Source organism: Hetaerina americana, unplaced genomic scaffold (genome assembly GCF_022747635.1).
Source record: "Hetaerina americana unplaced genomic scaffold, ioHetAmer1.1.p SCAF_2, whole genome shotgun sequence".
In the NCBI taxonomy this organism is placed as follows: Eukaryota; Metazoa; Arthropoda; class Insecta; order Odonata; family Calopterygidae; genus Hetaerina; species Hetaerina americana.
The window spans coordinates 82,148,314-82,168,664 of NW_027286763.1; the positions used below are offsets into that span (position 1 = coordinate 82,148,314).

The following is a 20,351-nucleotide window of genomic DNA, read 5'->3' on the forward strand; positions in this document are numbered from 1 at the left end:
CACTGAAAAATTCACAAATTTACCATCTGTCATGAATTGTTCAGAGATCCTCAATAAGTCTTCAAAGAGATTTTTTCATGCGGTGAGAATGAAAGAAATGATGATGGTTAGGATGACAGAGAAAATTGAAAGGGGGGAGGCTTGGAAGAATTAAATACAGGGATAAGAAGGCAGAGGAAGCAAATGGACTAGAGGCATAATTAGCTGAAACCTTTTAAAAGAATCTTTATACCTTAGAAGAATATATCTCCAAAGTAAGCTGGAATATTATGTGTGCTTTCATCCACTGACTTGCTGTTTGCTAAATAATGTCGCATACCTTCCAGCATCACACCGAGAGAATTAATGATATCTATGATTATAGAATAAAACCACTTTGTATATTTTTACACTTTCAAATACAACTGACTATAGTTTTGACAACTTGTACCTTTCTCAAGGTTAAGAGGAATCTTTGATATGACGCAATTTTTACTCCTTGTTTGGTTGAATTCAAAACCTAACATGAACATTTCCACAGTGGTTTTAGTTTATTAGCATGGATGTGTGTTCAAGCTTTAAACAGATCGGTCAATAAGATAATACTATTATATTGGATGCTTAAAATGACGTTTAAGGTTTGAACAGAATTGGCTGTGGAGCACCATTCAGATATGTGGGGAATTGAGCTATTACATCCTAAGTGTGAGGAATATGCTGTGATGGTAATAAATTTCTCATAAACAATCCTAACTGACTCACTCGGTATTAAGAGGTGATTAACAGGGAGAGTATCCCATGACAGGGATCAACTCATAAGAATCCACATACGAACAAAACTGCTTGTGGTTGTTTAGAGGAAAATTAATTTAATGACAGATACAACAGCAATCCCCAATCACTCCACATTTTAGTGGTTCCTCACAATACATATTCAATATTCCTTTTGCATAATGCCACTGTGATGCCATAATCACACAAAGCGGTTTGCCAGGAAGCTAATCCTGCACCAGGGACTAACTTACCACGTGCACTTAATGGAAGAGTCACAAAAACTCATCCTATCACACACACATTTCATTTAAGTAATTTACAGGTAAATGAATTCCAAAACCAGGGCCCACTTTGAAGAAATAAATCTTTCCAATTAGAAACCAAAGAAAAGGCTGGAGGCATTTATTAAAAAAATAGATTTTTCTGGGGCATGATTATTCCACTGAATCAACATGCGCATTGACTTAAGTCAAGAGAAAACACAGATAGTAGTACAGAAAATACGTGCACTTCGATCAATAGGTACAGCAAGAGAAAGTAAAAGTTATTGAGAAAATAATAGACGTAGGGTAGAATCGAAACGGTGATTGTGATACATCATGATTAGGGAGAAGAGGGGGAGGTATACAGGGAAGAGTACTAGAGGTAGCCAACCCACTTTTCTTCTAAATTTTAGAGAAAAATTACTAATTCACGCGAAGACCTTGCATCCGTTTAGTTACACGGTGAAGCTGTTAATACATATTCAAAAGATGCTATTACTAACGCCTATTGTCTTTCTTCGAATAAATGAATTTAATTGTTGTTAACAGATTTTCATTGGAAAATCGCTTGGGCAAATTAATACTTTTAACTTCAGAGAAATAACCAAATTTTAAATATTAGAAGAAAGCTAGTAATATTTTAAAGCACAAAACTCGTGACTTAAATAGTGGTTTTCTCTCATGCGCACGCATTTCGTCAATTTACCCCGCGCGCTGTATATTTACCTAATTTACTCAAATTTTGAAAAAATACCATTATTTTGTGAGCAATTGTAGACATTTTCAACTACTAAGAATAAGGGCAGAATAAATAATATCACATCGTGAAAAAACTTGGAAATCAATAAGTTCGCATATTAGATAATTCAAGTCGGAATGCGCGCTACTTGGACCATTCGGATTGCTGACAATTGCGGGAGAGTAACAAGCTTAAACAAATGATTACATTTGGAGTTTCCCCGCTCTTACAAAAATTATTCAATGTAAAATTATTTAATATCAGTTTTAAAAATTTATAGACAAGTATTTTGGCGATAATAAATACTTATACCAATAAAAAGTGTGAAAATAAATCCACTACCTCAATTCTACTTCAGTGGTGTATCCGTTAAAGTATGGCTTCGTATGTGTTTATTAGTGTGTACTGCCAGTGATTACTCGGATGTAAACACGGTTTTTCGATGTTTATACTGGTGCACAATTGGAAAGCATGAATGCAACCAGTTTATACGTTTCTACATGCCGACTAGTTTTACAGGCAGACACGGGTGATCCGTCATCATGGTCTGATTTATACCGATTGGTACCGTATTTGCGGCAGTCTCTTTCCTGTACTGTTTGCGGTAATTTGTTAATCGAGCCATATACTCCGACTGAGACAAATTGTCAGCATCATGTATGCAAAGCATGTAAAGGAGGGAAGAAAAAACTCAAGCCATCGTGCAGTTGGTGTCGAAATTATGGAAAGTATGTGGAAAATGTGCAATTACGAATACTACTACAATGTTACAAAAAATTGTGCGAGTATATTACAAGTACTGAAATATACCGGCACCTAGCGTCTGTGACTACTAATGGTGGTACGTCAAGTTTAGTGGAACTTATCCAAGAAGGGGCTGGGTTCAAAGATGAGTATAAGAGTACTGCTGGCCTTTCCAAATCAGCTTATAGCATTTTGCCTTGTGTTTACACTACAACTAGTACCTCAACTCAAACACAAGTGGGTGTTGGTACATCACCGCAAAGTGTTGATGCACCAACTATTAAGACAGTTTCAAATGGATCTTCTCTTTATTCTATAATGTATGCTAGTAATAATAAAATCACTATTAAAAGAAAAGCAACCCGTGATACTATATATTACCTCGATGGGACGGAAGCGCCCCCATCACCATCACCAATTACCCCACAGCCTCAACTAACTCAAACCGTAACGTGTGTTTCTCAGTCTGTAACTCCCTCAGTTGTTCGTACCTTAGTTGGTAGTGGCGGAGTGAGTGGCTCTCTTATGGCAGAGACAAACATAGTAGGGGGCGGGGCTGGATTTAAAAAACCAAAGCAGAAACCTGTAAACAATATAAATACTAAGCCGAAGGCAAAGAAGAAAGGCTGCCGTTGTGGAAATGCTACTGCGATGCCTGGGAAATTAACCTGTTGTGGGCAACGATGTCCATGTTATGTTGAAGCAAAGGCGTGTTTGGAATGCCGCTGCCGAGGATGTCGAAATCCTCACCGTCCTGGAGGGCATAAAGTGAGACCTCACATACCTGAGTTGCAGTCGCTTCAAATCCACATACCGGCTACTGACGCCAACGCCGAAGATCTGGTGGACAGTTCCAGGTATTAGCAAACTCTTTGTGTGTAAACAGCCCCACTTCATGTTTGTCTCCCCACCTCACTTTGTTACCCTCTTCTGAGGGACCATTTTATTAATTGTCTAATTACTGAAATTCAGAGTACAGTCAGGTACGTTAGGTTTTTAAAATCTATGACATAGAAGACCATGAGTATATACTGATGTGTTTAATAAATTTAATTTACGATGACAGCTTTTTCTGAACGTCCTGGTTTAATTATGTTCCTATTGATATTTACCAATACAAACTGCCTGTTTATATGACCTAAAACTAACTGCTCAATTATGGTGTAATTTCCATACTTCTACCTGTTATTGTGTGTTTAAGAAAATCATGGAATCTCATTTAGTCCAAACCTGTGCCATTTTATTGTAAGTGAAAGATTGTAGAGCATTTAAATACGCCGAAGGAGCTTTGTGATGTAGCATCGCAGTAGCTTGATAAACCAGTCATAAACCAGTTTATTTTAGATAGGTACAGTAAATTTTAGTTTTTTATCAAACAAAGAACTGTCTGACTTGTTGGGGAAGGGAAGATAGTCATTTGGTGAAATTTGAATTAGACAGAAAAAGAGGATGAGTAACAGTAAAAATTTGAAGATTGCGATAAAGGGAGAATGTTGTGCTTGGGAAAAATTATTAGAAAAATATTAGACATGTTGGATGGAGTGAAAGAATGCAGAGTTGACAAATGGTTAATTGTTTTTTGGTGTGTCAGTATTAATTGGGAATCTACCTTAAACCAGTAGATAATTATGTATGATAATAATGGCAAATGTTGGGCTAGCTGGCTGATCAGAAACTTACCTTAAGATCCCATTATTAAACAGTAAGCCGCCCCTCCTTCATTTACATGTTTATGTTCGTTCCTTTCAGTTCTGTGGTTAAAAACTTGTATAAAAAATCTATGCAGTTACTGTTTCCATTGAATCATTTAATCCTTAACCCCTTGGTATGCCCCTTGAGATATTTGGAAATGGATTTGTTTGAATATACTAACCATTTCTCTTTGATATTAAACACTCCATAAGTAAATCTGCTGTGTATTATTAGTTAGATTTTCTGTAAGTTTTCAGTGAGACAGCTTTTGGCCCCTGGGGTTTTGTGTAGCTGATGCTCTCCTAATGTTGTTGTACACTATTACTTTGAAGTGTTTGGCTGGATCTGGAGGAGTTAATCATACTAATTTTATTATGCTCATTTACCGTTTACATGTTAAGATTCTGACAGTCACACTGACAACTGAATTATGGACAAAAAAAAATTGTCACCTAACTGTTATTATAATTTTATTAATCCCAGTGAAGATTGAGAGGAACCTAAAGGTAAAACTAACAAATAAATGGTAGATAGCGGCAGAAGAAAACAATTGACTAATACATACTTAAGATAGGTTTTCTTAAAGCTGACTGCTGGAGCGCAAATACTAATCATATTCTAGCAAATTTATTGATTACCCAATATGTATATATGCATGTGTTCATTCCCGATTTTCTATTTACTTTCTCATCGAACGTGCCCAAGAAAATATGCGGGTTCAATCATCTCGTAGTTTACTGCTCTAAGCTTTGTCCTTTCTGTTATGACATGGATATTGATTTGTTTTTAGGTTGAACGTGAATGTGGAGGAGTTAAACTCAAGGGTCGGGAACAGGATGCTCCAGACGGTCCTGGTTGCCTCTGCGACGGGCACGTCAATAGGTGATAGCCCGCCATCCTCGTCCTCTTCCCCCCAACAGGATTTAACTCAGGGGGATGCCAGTTTGGAGGAGGAGGATGGGGAGGGGCTGCTGGATGGGGAGGATGATGAGGATTGCGATGAGGGTGTGAATGGTTCCAACAGCACATCCATCCCCGTGGACATCCTGGGTGTTCACCCGGAACTGGTGCGAGCCACGACCAATTTCCGGGGTGCAAGAGTGGTGAGTGGTGGTGTTGGTGGTGGCACCACAAGTGCGCTGCAGCTGCAGACAGTTACCAGTATGGTGCCAGCTGCACTACTTGTTGGTGATGAAAGGTCGCCCTCAGATTCAGGGGGTTGTGGCATCTCCGGTGATGATAGTGATGTCGAGGTGGATATTTAAACAGGGCATCACTGTTGTACTCGTGTTCCTAGTGCCTGGATTGTAAATATTGTCCGTGAGAGTTAAATCAATATGACAATCCATTTAATGTTCGCAGTGAGTGCAAAAGGTCCTGTATGAACTACAGCAAAATATTCTTTAATTTTAAAATTTTATATACCAGTAATATTTTATGGGTATATCAAGCATCGCATATCTGATTCTTAAATTATCGAGTCATTCCAGTTATCCTATGGTTACAGCGAGCGGCATGGTGGCAAATATGGATGATTGGTGTTTCTTTTAAACACTTTTGAGTAATTAGAATATTTAATTAGTGAAATAATTGTAGTTTGCAGTTGGTTCAATACTGTGTTGGATTCGTGGCCAAGTTTGTTAATAGGCTGGAAAATATGAAAATCCTCATACATGCTGAGGTCATGTAAAATGTAATGGGAATGAGCTGAGTGACACGTCTGAAGTTTTACAGAGTCAGCATTTAACTATTCTAACAGAATCTCTTTTTCACTTGTCAAAGTGATGAGAGAAATCTTAGTGAGTTGGTGGCCACCATGCGTATGATATACTATGAACTGTTTTGTGACCAATAAGAAAATTTCATAGGAAACTGGAAGCAGGATATTAATGAATCTTACTTTTATTAAAGTAAATTAAATGAAAGTGTGTGTGTGTGTGTACAAAATGTTTATGCAAAAGAGTGAGCGTGAATATTTTTATATAAATGTGATGTTTCATCTGTGAAGCTACTTTTTCATGAAATTGTTCATTGAGAATTCCATTCAGGTATACTGGAGCTTTTAGTTTTAATGTCAGCTAATTATGATAAAAAGTTTACTGGTGATATATTTGGTTTCTGTCATATCATTCAACTTTTTTTTATTTTTTTTAGCCTGTCAGTATTATGCTGATGAGCATTTGAAATTGTAACTGCAGCAAGATTGACGAAGGATTTAATTTTCTTAGACTTATTAGTTAGATGAACAAGCCGAAGTATTTTGTGTCAAGTTTAGTAACATAAATGCTTTGTATGTGTCTGATATATTAATGCAAATAGAATTTACAATTTCTAATTTTGTAACATTCATATTCTAAACACAAATCTTTTTCCATCACCTTTTGCATTAATTCACTGTTAAATGGCTATTGATTATTAGAAGTTAATCTTTTCAAGTTCGATAGATAAAGAGTAGTTTTAAATCTTGCGATTGGAAAGCCTGAACTGATTAACAGGATATTCATATTCGAATCCATGTAGTGTCTGGGTTGACAAATGATCTTTATTTTATGAAAAGTGATTTTTAAAAAAAATTGTTTCTCACACTATGCTGAATCCAATTAATATGAAAATATGTTTTTTTAACAAAAAATTAATTTGTGTTTATGCATAGAAAATTAGTGTTGGAATGTATGAGACCATTATTTTAGTTTAATTAAAAAAACCAATCAAATAGTTTTTATACATTAAGAGTTTTTTCATTTTAACCCTCTATGGTTTTAGGAGAAACAGTATATTTTCTCCACATTAGCTTTATATTTTGATCGGTATTAGATTAGATGTGATATAATGCTTAAGGCAGTTTTAAAACGACCAAAAAGTCTTATCCAAAGGTATTAAGGCTTAAGAGAAATTCAAAACAATGACATTTTGCTAATCTGGTACCACACACCACCCCTACCAGGTTGACTGTTTTTTGATAGTTTGAAAACACTAGCAGTATGTATTAGCAGAAGCATTGAATTAAAAGTCGCATTTTTGTGCAATTCAAATGGAATGAAATTTAATTAGCATTAAAATATGAGAACAATGGACTAATTTATGCTCATTACCAAAAATAGTGAAAATAATGAATAAAAGTATGTCTTAAATGCCAGTAAGTCATAGGGCTAGTAAGGAATGGAATTCATTAGTAATTCAATGATCCTGATTGATGTCATTATTATTATCGGCAGTTTCTAGGTAAAGTCTTCATCGGCAGTTTTCTAGGTAAAGTCTAATCACCACTCTAAGACCTGCACGCATGACATTGAGCATCAAAACATTTTTTTACAATAAACCATTCTTCTGCTCCGCTTACTTCTTCTCTCTTCATTCCATGCAGTGTCTATTATTAATCTCCAACTAATGAGATCCAGTCTTCCCTGCATGCATTTTTATTTTTTAAATCATTCCAACAATTCTCCTTCCTACACCTCTGTGTCCAGCGTTTCTTTGTTTGTTCTTTTTCGTGTCAATTTGACTTGCCATTCTCCTTCACAGCCACATTCCAAAAGCCTCCAATCTGTGCTTATCCTATGTCAGCGGCCAAGTTTTGGTGATCATGCCAAACCATGCATCATTTCCAATACCTCACCTTTTTTTCATTTACATCTGTGATTAAGGTCCTTGTCACCAATTCGGTCTTCTCTGTAAATACTTCTGAACCTACTGCAATTTTTTTTAATATCCCTACAGGGGTCAGGTGGAAGATGGGACTACTAGTCTCTATCTTGCCCCAAATAAAAGTGTTTTATTATTATTACAAGGGTAATTTGAAAATTTCTCGGAATGTAATAGAAATTTAAAACTCAACCACAGTGAAACTTTTTCATTTTTCAATATAGTTTCCCTGTACACTGATGCTTTTCGTGTAGTTGGTCCAGGCGGTTAGTCTTGTCCAGTAATTGTTTGACTAGTGGGAAGGTAATCTATTGGCAGAATCCTTTCACATTCCAGAAAACTGAAGCTATCACCTTTCCTGCTGACCGTATTGCCTTTGCTTTCTTTGGTGATGGTAAATCAATATGTTTCCAATGCTTTGATTGCTGTATTGTCTTGGGTATAGCAGTAGACCCAAATTTCATCTGTGGTCACAAACTGGTGCAGAAAAATCTTGTTGGTTGGTCTTAAAATGGGTCAAACATTGTTCGGAAATTTCCATTTCAATGCATTTGTGATCCTGCGTCAAGATTCACACCACCCACCTAGCAGATAATTTTCTCATATCCAATTCCACTGTTAAAATGTGATATGCCCATTCAGATGACATCCCTATAGATTCAATGATTTCTCGCACTTTCAGTCAGCGATCCTCCATGACCATTTTATGTACTTTTGCAATAATTTCTGTGGTAGTGGCATATTTTGGCCGACCACTATGAGGATCATCATCTAAGCTGTCCTGACCAAACTTAAACTAACTTATCCCCTTGGCAACAGCTGAATATGAAGGAGTGGAGCCCCCAGAATGTTCTGAACCTCGGCATGAATTTCCTTTGCTTTCATACCTTTCTTTACAAAGTATTTAATCACTACTTGGATTTCTATTTTTTTTCGATCTTCACAAATCACTACATGGGAACAACAACAGAGAGGTGTCTGTACTATATCTGTTCCCAGGGCACTGATGCATTACATATTTACTCATAAAGGATTGCCTATTACCACGTGGGAAACTTGTGCTAGCTCTGACAACTGGTGGTGATTCCAATAACCTTTCAAACTACCCTCGTATTATCACTACGCCTTTGACCATCGTTATGTTTTACCCTTCCTAAATAGGTGCTCTACCTGACTCAGTTTATACTCCCAGCTTTCATGTTTATCTTAGTATTCCTTTTTATTGAGAAATTCATAACCTTGTTTTCTCATGATTGATTGTCATCCCATATCTATCATACTGATCCTGTAATGTTCCATGCAATGATTGCAATCTCTTCACAGACTGGCAAACTAAACCTTGGTCATCATCAAATCAAACTGGCTTGAGTGATTCTCCACCTACTGCCTACTACCTCCAGACCTTCCAATTCTTCTCCTATCGTAATATGTTGAGAAGCACTAGTAATAATGGACGACCCTGTCTTAACCCCTTTGTATATCACTGCCTATCCTGATTCTTTTATCTGTAAATTGCACTGGTGGGGGTCCGAAACGTGGTAGGGTGGTGCATATTTTTCTAAATTTACAATAAATTGGAATTTACGTGTGAGGGGTCAAAGGGCAACTGGAACAAGGTGTGTATTTGGAAGGGTGGGATAGCCATCCTAAGGGTTAATGAACCATTAAAAAATCTTTTCGGGTGGAAATATCTTTCATATGTATATCTTTGGTATATTTAATGCCTTCGTAGAGATTCTGGCATATGCGTAGCAGCATGTGTCAGCACTAAGTAGTTAATGTCCCAGTGCGTACCCTCTTCCCCTGTCACCAGGCCCTGGGCACATCAAACCAATGTTTACTGACCCCATAGGTATGCACATGGACAAGTATTGGCTTACATTATTTCTTTCTGTAAAATACCAAATATAGTGAACAGACAATTTTCCATACTAACGGATGCACAATGAAGCACAGTTGATAAAAAAATGCAACTGAAATATGTGGAAAATACGGTCATGATGTTAACATATATATACAGAGACACTTTTTTTGATTCCTTATGATTAGTTCACTTTTTTTTAGCAATGAAAAGCATTATTCTTTTCAGTTTTTCAATCATTTGTGTAAAGGTGGAATTATAGTTTAACAAGAACACAAAACTGTCTGAAAGTGATTAGCAGAATATATTTTCCTGGGAAAGCTTAACCAATCTCCCAGCTTAGAAAAAAACAAGTTACTGGTTAAGGTCAAATTTTAAAAAAAGGATCGCTGATATGGATTCACATTCTCCATATAATACAGAGTAAAATAATGCAGTCCTATTGACTTACTTGTTGCATAGTGAAACTATGTATTTACTTGCCTTAAAGGAGGCTAGAGAATTCTCTGGGCTAATGCGTGCAAAGGAAATGGTAAAGAGAAAGTACGAATGGTACAAAAATGTTCAAATTAAAACATTAAAGTCTTTTGACAACTTTTTTTCATGAAATTAACAATGTTTACCTCAGATATTTCAAACTTTTGTTTAAATAAAAATTAAATTGAAGTTTCAAAGCATTTAATTATCTCTATGATTGTAATTTTATGAAAATTTCAAAGTTCTGGGAAGAGAGTAGCACGGATAGTCTGCAAAATGGATAATCGAGAATTTACTCTGATAAACTAAACTATACATTTTCAGTTAATTATTTTTTATGCTTTTCCTGAAGTCACTTCATGAAGATTTCTTATGTGTATCGAGGATAATTATTGACAACCCGGTCTAACTCTGAATTGCATCACTACATAACCTTTTTTTAGATTCTCTTATTTGTAATGGGGGTAAGGGCAATACAGAGTTACCCATAATCGGAGCACTGGTGACGTTAGCGAGGGAAATGTATTCAGTTTGCCTCACAAATTTAAGTACTGATACACAAAGGAAATTAGCATGAATTATGGAGGATTCTGTTGAACAAATAAATGGATGTGACATGTGGTCAGATAAATGTTCTGATGAATATTTTGGATTCATAAACAAATTCATGGGTAGACTCACTGACAACACTATAAATACAATCATGAATTTTCACTCTCAATTTAGAAATTAAGTGATCATGAGTTTGATAACCTGTGTCATTCTCAAGGTAATATGGATTGAGGAATGCAAGCTCAAGATGTTTGCAAAAAAATCACACTGCTTTGGGAACGATACTGTGTGCTGTAACCCCATGGCCCAAAATGGTTCGTTGTAATTTATAGTGTGAAAATTTGCAGTTTTCACTCCATTATTGAGGAAACAATTGTATCAAACAATTGAGAAGCAGCCTACTCATTTGAAATTGAGGGTTTAGGGTGGACTCATTTACATAGTGTGCTTTTTTCTGCTATGAATTTTGTCTGTAATGTCATATTGTAATCTTCCATGAGCTTCACACACACAACTTTTTGCATGACCATTTACAACTCTCAAGTTCTTAGCTATTTCTTTAGCCCCAGTGCAATCCAGGCAAAGCAAAGCAAGTGGAACGAGACAAAATTTAAAAGAAATAAAGCATGAAAACTAAACTTCCTTACCGCTCACCTGATATCCTGCACCTCTCTTTGCCCTTTTTCTTTTTTCTTCTATTTCATTATCAAACTTTTCTTACAGACTGTAGGTGTAAGCTTTTTTCTCATCTTTTTTATTCCTCATCTAATTTTCATCAACACCACCACCAATTATAAATGAGCTGAGGGCATGTCTATCCAATAAAAAAGTCTCTCCTCTCTCCATAAATTTTTTCACTGGCACCACTTTGAAACTTTGGCATTCTGATTCATCAGCAATGAATCACTAACTGATTGTTAGTGTTCCAAAGGAGCACATAAAAACACAGGTGGAGAATAATGTGCAATGGTGGCAGATCAAATGTTCTGGTATAGCAATGCCAATAATTAGTCCCAAATTAAATCAAAGAGAATTGTTTACTGAAAATATATGCATATATAATTTATTCGCAAGAACATGGCACAATATAAGCCAATGCTTACTCCTGCTCATGTTTATTGTGTCAAATGATACTGGTGTTTAGTGCTCAGGGGAGGAAAATTGGTGCTGGTAATAGGAGGTAAAGTGGTGCTGGCTTCCATTCATGCTGCCTCTTTTCTCAATGAGGGCATTGAAATATGCCAAAATGAAATGAATTTCTTTGCCAATGGGGTTGAAAATTGTGTTATTTATGCTAATGTTAGTAGTATCACACTGATAACTGTTCTTCTTCCAGCTGCTCTATGACCCATGCTACGCTATTGTAACAGGTTGCACAGCCAACGGAATGAATCATATATATTTTCTCACTAAGGCAATCATTTTTTGCATTGATATTCCAATGTGTCTTATATTAAAAAATAAACAAAGCCGTGATGTACAGGTTTTGGAGAATTCCTGTATCCCTCCAGTTTACTCCTGACTTCTAATTGTTCATTAATTATAATATAAAAATATGTATAATATACTTTGTCAAGCATCTCCAAATCTACAAAGCAAACAAATATGTAATCGATGTATTCTGCACTCCCTTCTATCAGTTGCCCTATCCCTGCCATGCCATCGCGTGAACCCCTAGACTTCACAAATCCAATCTGATCTTCCCCTTAGGAATCATTTACCCTTTTCTCTGTCCATTTGTTGATGATGATGTAGCAGGTCTTGTACTTTTCACACATGCAAAGTATGTGTCTTTGCAACATTTGCAATGGTTTGTATAATATTTAAAAACCATGATTTGTTATATTTTATGATAAAAGATATTATTCTTAAAAAAGAAGTTTTTTGAGTATACATTTTTTTCTCCTTGGCTCGCCTAAATTTAAATTAGTTTTGACAAAAATGGTGCATTTTGACTTTAAAATCCTACAAGTCAAGGAAGTTTTGTATATGATCATCTAATAAGTGTACTTTTATGCTATCATAATGGGACTTCGTAGAATGCATTTGTTCATATTTATAGCTATGACACAAAGCTCTCTGGCTGAAGCTGTTGATAAGCATTCTCAATTGCTTGTGAAGGGTAATGCAGGAGGAACAAAACTGAAGTGCGGATGCTCCAAAAACTTATGGGCATTCCACTTTTACTCATATACACTACTTTTTTCTGAGTTTCCTGTCAGACTAAGTCTTTTTCCCAGCTTTTCTCCTTATTGTTATGCCAAGGTTTTGCATGGCCTTTCTCAGGAGTTCATGGTTATCGTATTCTGGGCTATAAAGAAAATTAAGGCCTTTTTCTGAATCTTTAAAATTCCAGATATTTTCTCTAATGATTGAAGTTGTTCCTTACTTTTTCTTGGTTTCCTAGTCATGTGTCACTTTCTATCAAGTGATAGAAATATGCACTTCAAGTAAAACTGTTCAAATCAAAAATCAGAATTCAATCGAAGGAAATCGTTGATGTGTCTAGCTAATATCATTGGTAATATACAATGATGAAGTGTCATATGAACTAGTATGGCATTTCGACAAACATATGTTGTGATATTTATAAAGTGATATAACTCATGCTGCCAAAATTATTTTTGTGCACGGTGAACTTTGATCCCATAATCCATTTGATATCCAGAAATGATAAAATAATTTTATTTAACTTAGTGTTGTCTCTTACCTCAAGTAATATCTTTGTTGCATGCAAATTGGTACTTATTATCCTATAGCCCTCTCAAACCGCTGTGTTACCCTCTCTTTGGGCTGGAATTTATTGCTGATTTAATGAATATTCTGACCAAATTCCTTCTTTATTTAAAGCTACAAGTGGATTCATAAAAACTCTCTTTCATGTTTTCATAAGCCCTTGATTAGTCCTGCAGGAATTTTATATATCCTCCCATCCTTCATTTCCCTTAGCGTATCCTCTACTTTGCTCATTGAATTCATGTTATCTTTTTATGTCTAAACTTCCTGGGTTAATATCTTTGCCATAAACTCTTATGAAATGTTTTCTAATAGTATAAATGGATTTTCCTTTTTTACTCCATGTCGTTTGTTTCAATTTCCTCTATAGTACACCCATTTCACTGTATCTCTAAACTCTGTATCAATGCACTGCTTTTTCCATCATGTTTCCTGCCTATATTAGTTTATATTTAAGGTATTCGTGTTTCTTTTCCTAATTCTGTTAACATTCCCCATTTCCTTCTCTCATCTGTCTCTCTAATCGTCTTATCTGTAAACCATGGCATTCTCATTCCTTTTCTATTCATAGTTCCACTTATTTTATTATCTGCTTGACACGTCCCTTTGTTCTCCCTCAGAATATTTCAATAACTTTCTACTGCTCACTCCTATCTATCCCAGTTGAAAATTCTGCATTTCATTTAATCCTGTTTCCTTGTTTTTATCATTTTGAATGCAATGTGACACTTCTTAAACACTGAATTATGATCAGATTCTGCATGCGACCTGAAGAATTGTGTAAATTAATGATGCTGTTCATAAATATTTGCGTGGCCAAAATGAAATATCACATATCTCTCTAAAACACCCAGAACTCTCCAACTCTCTTTTGGTATTTAAATCAAGGGTTAATTATAATCAAACCTTTCCTCATTTCAAAACTTTTGTTGTATTCCCATATTGATTACTTAACTCCTAAACTTTGCTCTTATACCTCATTCCCATATTTTCCTTTCCATCACTGCTTTCTAATCTCACATCAATTTCAAGTGTATTCTTCCAGGAATAAACTGTTTCCTTTTGTTGGTCGTATACTGTGTGTACTTCATACTCCTCTTTATCACTTGTTGGCATGTGATTCTGGATAAGGACCAAGTTCAAATTAGTTGCTCTTCATTCTATCACTCACCTGCTCATTGTTCACCTCTCTTTTTCCTACCTTCTGGTTTAATGCTACCCCTTGCTGGCTGTCTTCCCCAATGCTTATTACTCCTTAACCATCACTAGAAATATTTCCTGCTCTCTCACTCTATCTCGCCGTGCACAGCCCCAACTGAAAAGGGAATCGGAATGGTGCAGTAATTAGTGCATGGCTTCCCACCCTGAGAGCCTGTGTTTGAGTTTGTGCAGTGGCAGGATTTTTTCATTGGTATCCTGGATCCCTACTTTGGGTGCTTAGTGGAGAGCACATTAAATAGAGTAAATCATGTATCGGATGGAATACTAAATTGGGCACTCTTTAGTGCCCTTTGTTAATAGTTGGGTAATGGCGGTGTTGGGTTTCTCTTCAACATTTCAAGAAAATTCTACCTCTATGGCAGCAAATTATCCAACTATTCCTAATGACCCAAAAGACCTCAGTCAACTCCCCTTGTAATCAGCATCACCTACTAGCTCAGAAATAAATATGATTACATATGCATAGTTGGCTTAATTTAAAATGTAATGTGACAATTATTCTTAAAAAATGGTGCACTGAACTGACATAGTAATGGAAATTTATCTTTATTACATAGAGATTTTTAATTACAACGTTTTTTGTAATACTCTGTTTATGTGAATGGCAAGCCAGGGATGTGGATTTATACACTCTTAAGAGGGGTAACTGAGGTATGTCATCTGAGCATTTCATCATAGTTATTGATTGCTGTAAGGTTTTTGGTCTCCAACAACTATCCAATATCATCAAGAACATTTGAGTACTTATGTTAGTCGGCCTGATTACCAATATGATTTTGGTTCTCCATTTTGTAAACTTTTCTTTTGTACATATGTTTTATGACTCAGAGTTTTTCAGCTGTTAAATGATAATGTGAATTTTGCACCTTTTTTTGCAGCTCATATTCTGATTTCCTCCCCATGGATGACAACCTTGACCTGATGGAAGGGCTTGCATGTTCTGATGACCCCTAGGGCTGTGCTGTTAGGAGCAATGGTAATTGTCCCTGGTAGGGTCACCCATGCCTGATGGGTTGAAGGTTAGGAGTCAGACAAAAGGTAGTCTACTTAGCACCTGTTTCTCAGTGAGGCAGCTGCAAAGTCATTGACCCCAGTGGGGTGGCTATTTTAAAGGAAAGGTGTCATGTTAAAACCAACTTTTGAGGAAGGCAAATGGAAGCCACCTGAATTATTTATTCTGAAAAATTATGATGACACAGATTTGATAATGAGTCATTGTAATAATGGGGCTCCACCTACAGGTGCAGGTCTCAAACCTGTGAGTCTAGGAGACAAGGCTTCTACAGTAATCATCAAATGATAATCTTACCCAATGGAAATGACAGCAGCAGCAGAAATTAAATGCTGAAGAGGACTGAACTATTTAGAAGAGGAACTAGGGATGTTTGAATGATGTTGAGGATAGGAAAGTTGAAAAACATTAGTAGGAGATGGAGAGAGGAGTGCAGAGTCTGTTCCAAATATAAGTGGAATAAATCTGGGAAAAAAATTTATTGAAGATCAAAGTACAAAAATAGCACCCTTGTCCATTGACACACCAATGCCAGAGCCTCTGCCAGTCACGGTGCTCTTCCTGAAAGGCGTCGATGGGAACCTCATTCAGGTGTCTCATCGTAGCCTCTTTGACGTCATCCAGAATTCCAAAATTCTTGCCTTTCATGTTCCTTTTTATTCTTGGGAGCAAAAAGAAGTCTGGGGGTGCCACATTGGAGTTGTAGGTCAGCTGGGGCAGCATTGCCACCTAGTGCTTGGCCAGGTACTTGTCACGAGGAATGCGGTATGGGAATGCTGTTGTGGTGCAACCTCCAGTTATCAAAAATCTCCCTCCTGACACACTCTTCCGCAGTCTTTCGAGGACTTCTTTGTAAAATTTGCTGTAAACTATCTGTCCCTGAAGCACAAACTCTTTTTGGATAGCACTTTTTGAGTTCAAAAAAATTATATTATATTTGAGGGTGTTCTGAAAATTTCTCGGTTTGATGATGAAAATGACGATTTAAGTTTTCAAAAAGTTTAATTTTTCAAAATAATTGCCTTTAATATTAATACATTTTTTCAGTGATACCGCAGTGCTATTATCCCATCTCTGTAGTGTTCTTCCGGGATCGCTACAAAGTACTCATCTACAACCTCACTAGCTTCTTGAGTGGATGATAAATGTTGACCAGCTGGGAAACTTTTGAGTTTTAGGAAGGGGTGGAAGCCCAAGGGGGCTAATCTGGGGAATAGGGCGCATGCTACAGTACTCAATAGTGGAAATCCTTCAATTTTCTCTGCGCCAAGACTCTTTAGTGGCCAGGTGAATTGTCCTGATGGTTTTTTTCCTTTGCCTTCATGAATTTTTTCATCCAGTTTCATTAGAAGGTCAGAATAGTACTCCCCAGTTATTATTTTACCTTTTGCAAAATAGTTGATCAACAGAATTCCTTTCATATCACAAAAAATGGATGTTATTACCTTTACCTTCTATGGAGCTGAAGAATCAGAGTATATACACTGCATGGATTATTGTTTCCGTTCTGGTATGTAATGGTGAATCCATGTTTCATCCATTATCGACCCAGAAAATCACTCTTGTGTTTCAAAAGAATGCCAACCACTGGTTGGAAAGTGTCGTCCAAATGCGTTTTTGATCCACAGTGAGCACATACCTCATCCATTTGGTACATACTTTTGTCATGTGCGATTCCTTGTGCAAGATGTAATATACATTCTTTTGATATCCCTGCAGTTTTAGTCATTGCATGCATCTTTGTATGCTGATCCTATAAGTTCATATCATGCATTTTTTTGATGATTTCCATTGTGGTTGCATTTTCGGACGTCTTTCACACATTTTCACGTCTTTCTGGATCATGTTGGAGGCTTTCACAGCCACATTTAAACTTAGCTGCCCATTTCTTGATGGTGGGAATTAAAGGAAAAGAGTCACCATGTACAGTTACAATCCTTGAATTAATTTCGGTCTGCATTAAACCTTTTATGTAGGATATTATCGCTGCACGAGATTTGATTTTTTCGATTTCTAATGACACATGCCCCACAACTGATTCAAACAACTACATACAGCAAGCTGCTAGTTAGAATGGCTTGCAATTTCACAATTTAATAAAACAATGGTGTTTATTTTTCAAGAAATAGCTCATCTAAATTAAGCATTCAAATTAGAGCAGGTTGAACAGTTAAACTAACTTGGACATGTTTTGGACCAATATGAATGAAGTAGTAGGGACTTAATAAAAAAATTACATTTATGTAAGAAGCTTGTACTATGTGGGAGTTAGTGACAGGGAATCTGAGCAGGAAGGCAAAGAAGATTAGTGAAAATTTTGATATGATATGTTGTTTTGAATGCTTCCAAGACATTTTTGTTGAAGCAAGAAGTTAGCCATGGATTGGAAGCTTGTGAAATGTGGTTGTGGAGAAGGATGGTAAAATTGAAATAAACTGAAGGGTAGGAACTGCTAGGCATGGTGGTGGAGAAGAGAGGATTGTTGAGAGAAATGTACTGAAGCTGTTAAAGATGGATGCAGAGCATTTTGATAGGTGAGTATTGAAGACCATAATTGACAGGAGAATGTTGGGCTGTTGAGGAAGGGGAAGATGAAGAATAGCCATGTTGGATAGAGTGAAAGAAGACAGAAGGGGTGTGGAATCGCGGAATGGTTTTTGTTCAGTGTAAGGTGTCATGTTGTGTTGTGATGAGTGAGGCTAAGAAAGGTAGCAGTGGTTAGTTACTGTGTCCATCCAAAACCTACCGTAACCAATAGAATGTCATAAATAATAATATTCTGATTTGCATTGCCTTAACCTTAATATTTTCACCAAGCATACCAATCTAAGAAAGAAATACCCTGTTATGAACTTCATAGAATTTAAGGGGGCATACAGCTGCAGAGAAGGGCGAGAATTTGGTATGCATTCCAGTAGAACTTAGGTTAGACAATGAGACTAGAAACCTTAAAAGAGAAACCTTGACTGGTACCTTGTTTAAGGATAAATTTCTTGGAGAGACATTGGAACTCTTCAGCATCAAAGAGATGGGCTATCTCGAATACTCTTCAACTGTGCTTCGGAAAAGTTCATCAGGGAAGAGGGAAAGGCCTGAAGAAAGATAGGTCAAAAGCATGATCAGGTTCAGAGGACCCAAAATTAGATTAGACATTGATTTTTAGCATTTGCGTGCTACCTGGTGATCGAGGGACCCTCAGCTGAAGTGCTAGAATAACAGATCGTAGAAATTTACTTACAGGTGGGCAAAAGTGGACCTCTGGAACTTCATTTTAAAAGATAAAATACATGACTAGCTTTGGTAAAGCCCAACTAAGATCATAACTCAGGGTGATACTTAAAAGGGCCAAAACTTGTGAGTACCTGTAAGAATGGCTGGAAGTGAGGAGCACCATGAAACAAGGTGTGGCTGATAAACTAACTGAAATGAAATCAGCATTAATGAAGAACCTTGTGACCTTTGAAAAGAAAGATTCTTCATGGGGAACTGAGATATAACACTGCCAGGCCATTGTAAGACCACAGATTCTACAAGCATTAGAAACACAGAGCTTAAGATATGGCTGCTTAGTAAGAACTCAAGGAGCTAGAAAAAGTAAAGGGAGAAAGATTATAATATCCATAAAATATGGTAGAAAGAAAATGACATGTGCAACAGGGTTGGAAAGAAATTGGATGCCATCAGGAAAAGAATGTTGACCTTCACCTTTGTGCTCATGGGCTCTGAATGACTACAACCTAATGAAGAGGCTCCTCATTCAAACTTGGTAACACAAAGGCATACCAAGATGGCTGAAATAATTCACTTAATGCCAAGTGGAATAACAAAACAAAACATACTTGACCGAGACACCTTTGCGCAAAAAATTAATAACTGAAGTGCACTCGAGGATGAACTGTGGCAACAGCAGCCATGGTCAGAGGAAAGAAGAAACACTGGCACCAAGAAAATTAAGGAAATGCGGGCATGAAGAATGCAAACATGGTGGGAAGCCAAAATAAATATGGCATAAAATAGGCTATTATGAAAAAAATTCTTATTTTAAATCCAGTCCAAAGGCTCTTATCCTGCAAATTTGAATTATAGTCCTTGAGGCATAGTGTATTGTCAATGCCACCCTTGTTGATATTTACCTTACAGTTGAATTATTTACATGCCAGAGTAATGAGTATTATGCTGTATTTTGGGAAACATTGCCTGTAAGAGTATTTGACATGGGCTCTCTGATGAGCAATGCAAGTTCATCCAAGATATGAGAATTGTCTCCATATTAGGATGATCATATGGATTTTTTCTGTTTCCTCTTTGCAAGTAGTAGTAGTAGTAGTTTTTAGGGGAGGCGACCAACAGCTAAGGTCATTTGCGCAATAGGGTATGGACAGGAAAGGATGAAGGGTAGAGAGAACCCCGGCGTCGGCATTAGCCTACTCTTTATGAAAGGCGCCAAGGGGTCCGCAGTTTAACGTCCCATCCGACGGACGGCGTACTCACTCAAAGTGCCCTCCACAAAGCACCTCAAGTAGGGATCGAGATACCTCTGAAAAATATTCAACAGCGCTGGGATTTGAACCCGCTCCCTCAGGGTGGGAAGCCAGTATGTTAGCCCCCGCACCATCTTGATCCCCTTCCTCTTTGCAAAATTGACATTTTTGTAACTGA

The 20,351-nt window shown here is 36.8% G+C and overlaps 1 protein-coding gene across 1 annotated transcript; it reads left to right on the forward strand.

Annotated features, from left to right (window-relative positions):
* The first annotated feature begins 2,141 nt into the window (after positions 1-2,141).
* msl-2 (male-specific lethal 2) lies at positions 2,142-6,862 on the forward strand. Its single transcript, XM_071584964.1, has 2 exons — positions 2,142-3,356; positions 4,982-6,862. The coding sequence occupies exons 1-2, from the start codon at positions 2,227-2,229 to the stop codon at positions 5,454-5,456; spliced, it is 1,605 nt and encodes a 534-aa protein (XP_071441065.1). The 5' UTR covers positions 2,142-2,226; the 3' UTR covers positions 5,457-6,862.
* The last annotated feature ends 13,489 nt before the right edge of the window (positions 6,863-20,351 follow it).

What these genes read in the sequence shown, in the direction of transcription:
- msl-2 (XM_071584964.1), top strand. Translation starts at nt 2,227, where the DNA reads ATGAATGCAACCAGTTTATACGTTTCTACATGCCGACTAGTTTTACAG. An exon ending in GATCTGGTGGACAGTTCCAG is followed by an intron (nt 3,357 to 4,981) that starts GTATTAGCAAAC and finishes ATTTGTTTTTAG; the next exon opens with GTTGAACGTGAATGTGGAGG.